Source organism: Peromyscus californicus, unplaced genomic scaffold, assembly GCF_007827085.1.
Source record: "Peromyscus californicus insignis strain IS unplaced genomic scaffold, ASM782708v3 Scaffold_11__1_contigs__length_118956290, whole genome shotgun sequence".
In the NCBI taxonomy this organism is placed as follows: domain Eukaryota; kingdom Metazoa; phylum Chordata; class Mammalia; order Rodentia; family Cricetidae; genus Peromyscus; species Peromyscus californicus.
The window spans coordinates 58,263,829-58,276,563 of NW_026294402.1; the positions used below are offsets into that span (position 1 = coordinate 58,263,829).

The following is a 12,735-nucleotide window of genomic DNA, read 5'->3' on the forward strand; positions in this document are numbered from 1 at the left end:
TGGTTTTATGTATTGAAAAGAGCAGTAGACGGTGAGTCTCAGTTTGAGCCACATGAGTTAAATTTCTCATCTGTAACATGGGGAATAATATCAGACTTCACAGGGTCATTTGTATGATTCAAATGACTGATATCTGTTGAGTATCTCATAAATTATAAAGTGCTATTCAGGTGGAAACTTGAAAAGAGAGCTTACTGGCAGGTGGGGGAGGGAGACCACAGTGGACTGAAATACTTCAAATATATTAAAACCGTGAGTTCTTACTGGTCATCCTCCAAAATACCTAATGGTAACACCAACAAATTAACTTGGAATTTGGAAAATAAAAAGGAGTTAAGCATTTAGCCTACTTTTCCTTTAAAACTCTATTTCATATTCACCAAAAATGGTCTTCGTAGACGCTAATAAACGCTGAAGGACTGGCAGAATTCTAAAACCACTACAGTCCCGAATGCAGTCGTGCATCCAGGTAGCATTGATGATTGCTAAGGTCGCTCGTGGTGGACAGCTGTAGTTTTATAAGGGGCAGAGCTTACTTACTAGACTGACTGACTACTGACTAGAGCTGGACTCACTGATCAACTATAGCATCATTAACAGAGTCAAGATACCATAAAACCAGGCATGGCAGCTCAGGCCTGTAATCTCAGGGTCATCCTTGGCTGCATGGTAGTGTAAGGCTGGCCTGGACTATGGAAGACTGTTGAGAGACAAGGGGGGCGCAGACTTTGTTCATAGAAGACAGGGATGAGGGGAAGGAGGTGAAGAGTGGCAGAAATCATGATGGCTGTTAAAGCCAGGTGACAGTTAGGTCCATTTCATTGTATATTTGTGTCTATTCAAAAATACTTCTTAATAAGTCATTAAAGTTATGGTATAGTTAACATGTTTAATTTCTTTTTATCAGCTTTTCATTCTAACATCCTATTCTCAATGGCTTCCCTCCTTGCCTCCCTGTCAGAGAGGAAGGCTCAACAAGCAGAACCCCCCCCAACCCCTCTCCCAGGCTCAGCAGCACCAGTTCTGTGCTGTTTACAAATAGCCGGACTCTAGCCTGATGCCTCAAGTTATCAAAGCTGTAAGGATAACCACTGCTTTCCAGATGCGTCTGTCCTTTTCTCTAAGAACAGAAGACTGAGAGCAAATACTTACTCAGCTTACTCTGAGCCAGGAACAAGTAGGTAGGTACTGTCACATCCAACTTCAGCTCCGCTTAAAATGGAGAGAGGAAGTACTCAACAGCTGCCTACCTTCCAGCGAGGGCAACCGGGCAAGAGACTGCTAAGCCTTATGACCTGCCAGCGGGGAGGCTGATTTGCCGCTGACCCCAGGTCTCTGTCCATCACTGGGATGGACAATAAAGAGAGGCTTCCTTGGGAATGTCGGTCTAGGATGGTCTTTCTTAGGAGATGGTAATGACATTAAGACCTGAGTGAAGAAACTCAGTCAGTCATGCAAGTATCTGGGATTCCCCGAGGAGAGAGAAACTAACTAGTGAGCAGAGACAGCTGCGGAGGCCAAGGCCACTGGAAGCTGGCCTTCACAACCGGGAGGAGCACACTTCTTCCACTGTGGCTGGAAGGAAGAGGAAGAGGCGCTCATCTGCTCCCCTCCCTTCAATGACTGTGACAGTAAGGAGGAAAGAGAACAAGCTGGAGGGCAGGTGGGGGATGTGCAAGGGATTTCAGTACCGAAAAGTGAGAGCATCACTGTGCTGAGTTTAGTGTCACTTGAAACCCAGAGGCCATAAAAGTGAAGTCAGGGCAGTCCACACCACTATGAGATGTGCTCCAGTCACAGACAGCAGAGTCGGGAGATGGACTAGGATTCTGTGAGCGCGTGATTATAGCGCTGCGCCACTGACTCCGATGTTAAGCGGGGGAAGCCCTTTTGGGTCCCTTGTCACGTGCCAGAGTAGATGACTGCTGGAATTCTTTAGTCCCACAGGGAAGCCACCAGGGACCTTCCCTCTCCCGCTATACTATCCCCAGAGGCTGCCGCCATGCTTGTCACCTGCGCAAAGCTGGCTGCCATGGTTTCAAAGGCCATGCTTGTTTCTAGCAAAAGGAAGAGGGAAACAGGAACAGCAAAGCGATGTGGCATCTCTGACTGTCCCCTTCATCACAAAGATGAGCAGATGACTCCACTAGACTACTGCTCAGTCCTCCTGGGGTGAAGTGGGTCCCACCACTACACTGCACTGCAGGGAAGGCAGAGAAATGGATGATCTTAGCCATGGTAAGGAGCACAAGGAGCCCTGTCGGTGATGGGCATGGGGACACACACTGTGTAGAAAAGAGCCTCTGCTGTAACTGTGGAGTCTAACTAGCTGAGCAGGAAAGGAAGAAAAGAGCAGTAAGACATGAGGTCACATGGTCAGTGGTTGTAGGTCCTCACAGCGGCAAGAGTTGCTAGAAGCAGCTGGGGATGCTCTGAGGTGATGCTCTTCCTGGTTCTGACACAGCCGGGACCCCAAGTTCAGGGCAGGTTTCCCACACTGCTGTACGGGCCCTGCCCCACTGTTTGCTGAATGCCTGTCTCAGGACTGTGGGTTCCCACAGCTCACAGCACATAGCAGCACTGAACCCAAAACACCTGAGGTGAAGAGTAGCTCATGGGGTGAGGAAAGGCAAGGTAAGGTTTGTGTTTGCGTTCTTACAGTCTGCCACAGTGACACAATTATTAGTTTACAGGGTGTTGTGCCAAGGGTGACATTCTGTGCAACTTTTTAAAAACTTTTAATTACATTTATTTATTTATTTATTTATTTATTTATTTATTTATTTATTTATTTATTTAGGGGTTACAGGGGTGTGGTGAGTGTCAGGGGACCACTTTGAAGAAGTCAGTTTCCTCCTAGGATGTGGGGGCAGGTGATCCAACTCAAGTCATCGGGCTTGGTGGCTAGGGTCTTAACTTGCTGAGGCATCTCACCAGCCCCCAAATATTTGTAACACTCCAACTTTTATTTTTCAATGAAGTCCTAGTATGTTATTCAAGTTGGCCTTGAGCTCATCATACACACACACACACACACACACACACACACACACACACACACACACACACTCCTGGCATCCTGTGCAATAGTATGTGCTGTTTATGGAACTCAACCTCGGCTGGCTAATAGTGTAGAACCTACAGCATCTTCATGGTCTTTCAGAACAGAGGGACCCAACTTCTGTCCAGTGTTTACAGCACACAGGCTGCTGCTCACTCCATGGTCCCCGTGCTATGAATTCTTTTAGATGTTGGTGGCCAGAGAATAGTGGCTCTCCTGGCAATCTGGCTAACACGGCATTTGAAATTGGGGTGCCACTTTCCAGATATTAGTTGACTACAGTACGCCCTACAATAAAATCTGGGCAGCAGGCCGGCAAGATGGTACAACCAGGAAAGACGCTGCTGTCAAGAAGCCGAGTTCAGTCTCCAGGATGCACACCCTGGGCAAAAAGAATGGACTCTGTCTCGCAGCCATCCCAACCTCCACATGTGCACCCTGGCACGTGTGCTCCCAAACTCCACACAAACAAGAAAGTGATAGTAAAAATAAGTCTTGGTAGTAGTTCATACTTCTGGAAAAATGATATAAATAAAATATGCAATTAGTTGAATCTTCTCATGGAAATACCATTAATGGTATAGGCTTACAGGCCTATTTCTGAGACCCAATAGACAACCCCAGTTCAGTAGGAATCATGTGCCATCAGTTACAACTCAACTGCACTATAACTATAAACCTCTTCAAAGAATGTGTAGTACATATGCACACCAACTAAACTGTGACAAATGACAGTAAAAGCACGTGTCTGGCAGTCTCCCAAAGTACTACATAATTCTAATGCGATTCAGAGTGAAGTCAGTATTACTGTAACGAACCAGAAAGTAAGACCAAGAAACACCCCCGACCACTGCGTGTTCAATTTCTGATCCACTTTTGGTCATTATTCAGAAACCTTTTACAATTGCCAAATTCTCTGTGACCCCTACATTTCAAAACACAGCCTACAGTTGATCTGGCCAATGAGCTGGTATTTTCAAGTTGTTTGGGGCTTGTTTTACTTTCCTTGTCTACCTCAACTAGAAGGTGAGCTTCGTGAGGGCAGAGAGATGGAGTGGCTCATGCCTCAGGTACCTGGGAGGCTGGTGGGGACAAATCCCAAAAACCATCGTGAACACCTGCGTCTGCTCAGTGCTCGCTGTGTACAGCACTGCTGGGAACACGCTGGGAACACGGAGCCTGTGACCCTTGCAGCGGCCTCACCGCTGTCCTCACCCACATCCTGCATGTAAGGAGCCAGCCACAGAGACAGCAAGTGACCAGCCAAAGTGTAACTAGCAAGTGATGGGACCGGGGTACAAGTTCAAACTATGCAGTGCCTCCCTTCAGAGCCTGCTCCAGGTTCCAAACTTTCTACACACAGGTGACGGCCACAAACTGAAGTGTCCCTGCTTTGGAAGTGAAATAAATGCAAAAGGAAAACCTCCCCACCCTGGCTTTGGTAAAGAGCCTGGGATACCATCTGAGGACTCACGGGGGCAATCTGAGTGTGAACTGGAATGTATTATATTCACAAGCACTGTTGACTGTATTAGGTGTGATAATGGTATTGCAAGTGGGAAAAAGCTCATTTTAAAAATGCATGCTAAAAGCATTAAGAGATGAAATGTCATTAGGTCTGTACTTTAAAACGCTCCAGTAAAAATAGATGAAGCAAAAATGGTAAAGGTTAACAACTGTGAGATGTAAGCGGAGAAGGTGGCCATTCATATACTGCTCTGTTGCTATGTTATCCACAACTTGCACTGTTTTGGGGTTGACCTGAATGGGGCAATGGGAGGCATGAAGACATGACAGACACTCTACAGAAGAGTGGGACCATGCGGGCTGGGTGCTCTGCGCCAGATGCATCACCAGGCACCCGGAAACAGCATGTTTGACGTATCACTCTGAATCTGAATGGAAGAGACCGGTTTATTGTGGTCGCTGGAAGCCTTTATTTTCTCCATCACTCCACACATTACTCAGCCTCTCGGACCAAGTACAGACGAGCATTCTGATCTGACCACAGTGTCCAGCTTGCTTCATACTCCGCTTAATCAGACTGGAGCATATTTATTTCTCTTTCTACTGCTGCCCTGTCATGTGCCCAGTCTTTCATGAATGTAGTAGGCTCCTCTGCCTGGGAACTCATTCCACACACTCCTCGCAACAGAGTGACAGACACACACAAGGGCCTCCGAGACATCTGATAAAGAAATTGATGATGTACAATCCTCTGCTTCTCAAACGGGTACACTGGCAGTTATGCGTAGAGTGGTATGACGATAATAAACATCAGACATAATCCTGGGGCTCTTGGGGCAAAATTCACTAGTTGTATATTGAAACAAAAATGAGCACATAACGAGCAGCAATGAAGTTCTTCTTTTCTTATATCCTTTGGGTTTGTTCTGAGACAGGGTCTCATGTAACTCAGGTAGCCTCCACCGGGCTACACTAACTCAGGCTAGTTGATCCCCTTGTCTCCAACCCCACAGGCTTGTGGAGTCACACCTGGCTGGTTTTGCTGTCTTCGCGGTTTGTCTGGTTAGAGTTTACTCCAAATTTCTTTATGGAGCCCAAGGTGGCTTCAAACTCCCCGGCTCCAGTGTGCTTCTGGCCAGCCTCCCAAGGAACTGAGACCACAGGGATGTGACACCAGAATGAGTTTAGAGATAAACAAACAAACAAACAACAAAAATAACCACCAAAGACAGTTCTTACAGGCTTTAAGCTCTTCAAACTCAACCCTGGAACCTACAAGGTCACATTCTTTTGCTGTTATGGCTATTCAACAGGAAAAATTCAGAAATATACCATATTGCAGGTTAAACTGGTTATTCCAAAGTTCCTTATTTTTGAAATTGCATATATTTTGAGAATAATTATGTGAACATACTTTCATACAGCATCTGTGAGCAAATAACATCTTTTATTTTTATAATTCAAAATATACTGCTTTACCTGGGCCTGAAGGTACTCAGTTAAAATACCAGCGGGGGGGGGCAAGATACAGTGAGTGAGAGGCTAGCCTGGGTTACGTAGAGAGACTCTGTCCAAAATCATCACCATCATCCAGTAAAAATTTAAAAATCCACACTCAGTCCAAATCGTATTTATCTGCTTATGTCCATGTACTGGATGGCCAGGTGGTGGTGGTGGCGGTGGTGGCGGTGGCAGTGGCGGCGGCGGCGGCGACGGCGGTGCACGCCTTTAGTCTCAGCACTCAGGAGGCAGAGCCAAGCAGATCTCTGTGTGTTGGAGGCCAGCCTGGTCTACAGAGCAAGATCCAGGAAAGGCACCAAAGCTACACAGAGAAACCCTGTCTCAAAAAAAAAAAAAAAAAAGGTCATGTACTGGATGTATTATTGCAAACAAAACTGTGTGGAGGAATGCATAGGCCAGGCAGATTGTAATTTTACTCACTAATATTTCATCACTGCTTCTATATTTTTTCAAGAGGAATCCTTCAAAAAAGGTGAGAATACTCCTATAATTTTTAAATTGTCAATTTTTTGGTAAAACTTAAGATTTTCATATATTAAAAAGCTTAAGAAATAATTCTTAGTTGTGATCCTTAATTACAGTTGAGCAACTCCTAATTGTCACCTAAGCCTTTTGGCAAGAATTAGAATTCCAAAAACAGCTATTCACTTTGGGGGCAGACAGTATGAAAAAGAAGCTGGGCTCGGCCGGGTTTAAAATGTTGAAAGTCAGTGATCAACGGTTGGAATCACCTGGCTGGATTTTATACCTACTTAAAAGTACAGGCCTTTATGCTGGAGGAGGAGGAGTCTGCTTTCCCTGCACTTGACAGTGCAGAATCAGAGCTGTCCTTGGTGTCCGCAGAAACACTTTAAAAAAAGTAGAATCTCTCCATGTAGTCCTGGCTGTCTTGTAACTCTCTATGTAGATCAGGCTGGCCCTGAACTCAGAAATCCACCTGCCTTTGACCTTGGTATTGAGATTAAAGGCATGCTTCATTAGTCAGGGCAGACACACATTTTAAAGCAGATGTCACCTGGGATGTCCAGGGAGTCAGGCCTGGAGGGGAAATCAAGTCAGGGTGGGAAAGGTCCATGCGCCTCTGTAACAGAGCTCCCCTAGTCCAGAGAACACAGTGCCGCTCCCGTTAGCACAAACTTCCTTGTTTCATATTCAGGTTCACTTACTAGGGCTCAAAACTCTTGCAGAAAAAAATAAATTCCTGACCAAAGTTTAACTTTCTTATGGAATAATAACGACAACTATAAATTTTACAGTGATCCTAATCTCAGATACTTTCATTGTTTTTATAGGTCGGAGGCCTCCAGTCTCTAGTCTTATAAACCAACTGTGGCCCTTTCTAGGTTTCTTAGCAGAAAACACACACACACACACACACACACACACACACACACACACCCCTCAAACAACAACAACAAAAACCTAGAAATTGAATAGAAGCAGCAGCTACTGAACAGCTGGCAGCCGGAAGTATGAGCACCCTTACTGCAACACACTGTCGTCAGGGTTTATCATTGTCTGCTGGTCTACTGATGCTTTGTCTCCTCTGACCCAACTAGAAGTTCTGTGGCAGCCGAAACCTGATCTGTCTTCCTCATCCCAACATGTCCACACCAATCCTTGGCAAGCATCCACAGACAGTGTCTGGGCCTAACGTAGCACGAGCCATGACAGAGGCCCGAGTGGGCTGCCCTGTGAGTGCAGAGGAGCCCGAAGGGAGGCTTAACTTGGGCATGAGCACACCTTTGGTGGTCTCTGTGGTGGTTTCATTTGCTCATTCAAAAAGTATTTATTGAGAGTCCTCTGGCATGGCATAGCCATGGACAGGCTGGCACAGATTCTCCACTCATTGAGCTTGAATCTAAAAGAACGACAAACCTTAAAAAAAAAAAAAGCCATGCAGTTCCCTAGCCAATTACATCTGTGCAAGTGTGATCAAGGAGAAATGCAAGGTAATGTAAGCACTGAAAAAGGGTTTCCTCCCCGTGACGGCTACGTAACTGTGAGTATACTAAAACTCTAGTCAACTAAGCACTGTAAAGTAGTGAGTTTTATGACATGGGCATTTGAATTCAAAACGGCTGTCATAAAAAGAATACCACAGTGAGTATGAGCACACTTTGTGGTCCTACATTTCTGGGTTCAGAATCCCGACTCAGACACTCATAAGCTGTGTGCTCCTGGACAACATATCTCATACCCTGTACCTTGGATCCCTTTCCAAATAAACTGAAGGTACTGGCAATGCCCCCTTCTAGGATTGTCCTGAACATTAAACATGTTGGTATTTCCACAGTAATGATAATTTGGTACCCAAGGGAGATGACCTATGATTACTTTGGGATAGTCAATACACACCGCATGTTCCTCTCCCTCCCCAAAGCACATGTTTTACCCTGGTGTGATACTATTAGGAGGCAAGGCCTTTGTTCAGTGAGTGGATTATAAGGGTGGACCCCTCAGGAATGGAGTTAGTGCCAAACTGGGAAACGGGCCTCATCACATACCTGCTCTGCCTTTTGACTGGGCCTTGTAGCATTATTAACTGTAAAAGGCAGACTTCTTTTATGTTAGTCTGTGGTATTCTGTTGGAGAGGGCTGAACCAACTAACACAAAGAGGGAATCAGAACCAAACTGAAAAAACACTCTGTGGAGGCAAAGTCAGAGACCTCATGAACTCTTTAAAGATCTATACTCCTGCACCGGGCTGGAGAGATGGCTCAGAGGTTAAGAGCACTGGTTGCTCTTCAAGAGGTCCTGAGTTCAGTTTCTGGCAAAACCACATGGTGGCTCACAACCATCTATAATGAGATCTGGTGCCCTCTTCTGGCAGGCAGGGAGACATGCAGACAGAACACTGTATACATAATAAATAAATGAATAAATAAATAAATAAATAAATAAATAATTTTTTAAAAAATCTATACTCCACCAAACTGAAAAATCTTTAAAAAAAAATGAATTTCTAAATGCATACAAACTACCTAAGTCAAGGAAGGTAAATAATTTAAATAGACCCATAATACCCAGTTAGATAGAGGCAAAATCTCCCAACTGAAAAAAGCCCAGGGCCAGATAAATTCAGTGCAGAATTCTACCAGACCTTCATAAAACTTACACCAATACTCTTCAAGCTATTTTGCAAAATAGAAAAGGAAGGAACATCACCAGATCTCTTCTACCAAAACAGTATTACACTGATACCAAAGCCAACCAGAGATTCAAGGATGGTTTAATATGCATGAGTCAATAAACACAATCCACTACATAAATAGATGAAAAGACAGAAAAAAATCATCTCATTGGATGCAGAAAAGGCCTTGAAGAAAATCCACCATCCTTTCATGGTAAAAGTCCTGGAGAGAATAGAGATATGGACAACATATCTCAACATAATAAAGGCAATTTACAGCAAGCCCACAGCCACCATCATGTTAAATGGAGAGAAACTCCGAGCACTTCCACTAAAGTATGAACAAGACAAGATGTCTCCTTTTTCCATTCCTACTCAACAGACAACCAGTGGGGATCAAGGCAACAAATAGGAAAGGAAGAAGCCAAAGCATCTTTATCTGCAGATCACATGGTGGCTCCCTAAGACTCTCGAGACTGCACCAGGAAGTTCCTACTGCTGGTAAACATGCTCAGCAGAGTAGCAGGAAACATTCCTTCTGAACTCAGTTTGGAAAAAAAACAGTGTGCTTTGATTGACTTTACTTCTAAAGAAAGTTCTTTTGCTAAGAAATTAACTGTGCTATAGTTACATCCAAAACAACAGTAACATCAAATTATAGAAACAGACCAAAATGTACATTATATTATCTAATTTAAAACACAATGTAAAAATTTACTCTTTTTAAAAGTTTAGCCAATTTCTCACAGAGCCTGAAGCAGCAAGCACAGGGCCCACATGGGTCTGCACCAGGTCCTCAGGTATATATTATAGCTTTTAGCTTAGTATTTTTATGAGACTCCTGACTATGAGACCGAGTGGGTCTCTGACTCTTGTGCCTGCTCTTGGGACTCTTTTCCTCCTACTGGGTTGCCATGTCCAACTTCAATATGATGGTTTTTGCTTTATCTTATTATATTTTATTTTGTCATGTTTTAAAATAAAATTGGGTAATAGGCAGGCCTGTAAAGCATTTTCTTTTTTTTTTTTTTTTTTTTGGTTTATTCGAGACAGGGTTTCTCTGTGTAGCTTTGCGCTTTTCCTGGAACTCACTTGGTAGCCCAGGCTGGCCTCGAACTCACAGAGATCCGCCTGGCTCTGCCTCCCGAGTGCTGGGATTAAAGGCGTGCGCCACCACCGCCCGGCCTGCATTTTCTTAATTAGTGATTGATATTAGGGGGAGGGCCCAGCCCATTGTGGGTGGGTGCTATCCCTGAGCTGGTGGTCCTAGGTTCTATAAGAAAGCAGACTGAGCAAGTCATGAGGAGCAAGCCAGTAATCATCACCCTCCATGGCCTCTGCATCAGTTCCTGCCTCCAAGTTCCTGCCCTATTTGAGTTCCTGTCCTGACTTCCTTTGATGATGACCACTGATATGGTAGTGTAAGCTAAATAAACCCTTCCCCACCACCATCACCAAATACTAGAAATGCTACCTTAGAAACAATTTTGCAGTTTTATTGGGATATAATTTATATATCAGCAGGCTCCCTTTTTGAATGTGTGCATTCAGTGGTATTTAGTGCACTTATGGAGTTGTAAACCCTCACCACTATGTAACTCTGGAACATTTTCATTCTCCCTGAAGAAACCTCACACCCTGGCCTCCCTCCCCCACCCCGAATCCTCCACCCCACCCCCGCCAGTCCCATAGGCTCCTACCTTTGCTTTTGTAAGGCCATGTGAAAGTGAACCATGCTGCTTTTGAGGTTGCCAAAGTTTATCCTCAGACTCCAAGGGGAAAATAAAGGCTTTCTGGTCAACTACAGTTGGAATCATCCTAAGTAAACAGAAAAGGGGTTTAAAATCTTCCGCAGCTCCAAAAGCCTCTCAAACCATAATGTAAAACAATGCTTCCTACTTAGGATTGTGCTCTATAAGAAATACATTTTGGATGACTCCGGCGGGCTAGAGCAATCTTTAGCAGCGTGGTCACTGTAATCCACAGCGGTTTGATTAAGCACAAGGATTTTCAAGTCTGATAAAGACCTAAAGCACTAATTTAAAAAAGTGTCAGCTCTGGCTCTGCTTACAACTAACAATTGACAGTTATTAGACATAAAGCATATCTTGGTAGAGAAAAAAGTAGTGCTGTATTTTGTTTACTAAAATCAAATGATAGGACAGCCAAGGGTAAATATATTCTTTTTTAGTCTTAATAGTTGCAAAGATTAATAGCAGAGCTAGGGAAAGGCTTTCCTTACTATACTAAACAGTGGATTGTTCCCGAGCAATGTAAAATTGTAAGAATGAGTATATATGTCTCATATTATACTTAATTGTTTTCATATAAATGCAGGTTCAAGTTCCATAACATAACCAAATAATCAAAATGAATAAAATCCAGCCACCAATATAACTTAATCTCTTGGTTTTACTATGATGCCCACTTTTGTACAATTATCATTAAAGAGCAACTTAGACTTCTGGATATTCCTCTAACATGTTAAAGATGTTGAACATGGTCACCTCTATCCCTACAATGAGCAAAATGCAAACAAAATATCACTTCCTGTGATCACTGTGGCAAAAGGCTTCCCTGAAAAAGCACGATGGTAGGATTCAAAGACAGACAACTCAGAGGGCACAGGAGCCAGGGACTAGAGTGGCTGTAGCCATGTGGAAGGCATTGCAGCTCCGCTTGACAGATTGCTGGAGGTTCATTGCAGAGATACTCATAAATTAAAAGTCCGAGTTTTACTTCTGGATCCACATCATACTCTCACTATGGGGACCGGAGAAAAGCCCTCCACCTGTGTTCAGCTAGAAAAAGGGGATATACCCACTCTGAAATACTCCTGGGGTTCTTCTCTCTGTTCATTTGTATTGAAAGACAGCTCTCAAGGAAAAGTATTTTACCAAAGATTTAGTCTGACTGAAGAACTGTAGATAGCCAATAGACATTCTAGTCCGTCTAGCCTTCTTGTCTCACTGAAGGTAGAAGCAGGAAGTGCTGAGGGAAACCTTTGCTCAGGGACACAAACCTACCTGAAAGACCTGCCCTTAGGAATGTTGACTACTTCCCACACACCTCACAGGGGCAGCCATGGAACCCCTGTGCAATGGAATGCACATGAAGGAACTGCAGGGTGCAGGCTCTGAAACTTGTGAGGAAACTCAGAGACAACAGTGGAGACAGAAAGGTGAAGGAAGAAAGGGACTATGCAGAGATCTGTGGTCACAGCAGATGGTAAACACCGCTAATTCCTGTTCAGATGACCCCTACCAGTAAAGGTCTATGTAGCCCATTCCCAATACACTTCATGTCCAACAAACATACTGAGGTATGCTAAAGGCAAGAAAAATCGTTTGGAGTGACATATTAAAATCCAGAAACTGATTTGGTGGTAATGGATATTTCGGAATTATCCAACCCAGAGTATAAAGTAGCTATGGTTAACATGCTAAGGACTTAGTGGAAATGGGAGACAGCATATGAGAATAGATGGATAAGTGTGTCTCCTAACAACCTGAGGTGGAATCAAAACAGAAGGCTACACCATACACAACGTAA

General features: G+C 44.0%; 1 protein-coding gene across 1 annotated transcript in view; it reads right to left on the reverse strand.

Moving 5' to 3' along the window:
- Positions 1 to 12,735, reverse strand: part of Iqch (IQ motif containing H) — a 184,749-nt gene that overhangs the window by 154,435 nt on the left and 17,579 nt on the right. Inside the window, exon 4 of the mRNA XM_052763476.1 lies at positions 10,884 to 11,001. Within this exon, the coding sequence (XP_052619436.1) occupies positions 10,884 to 11,001 (118 nt within the window). The remainder of the gene's footprint in view (positions 1 to 10,883; positions 11,002 to 12,735) is intronic.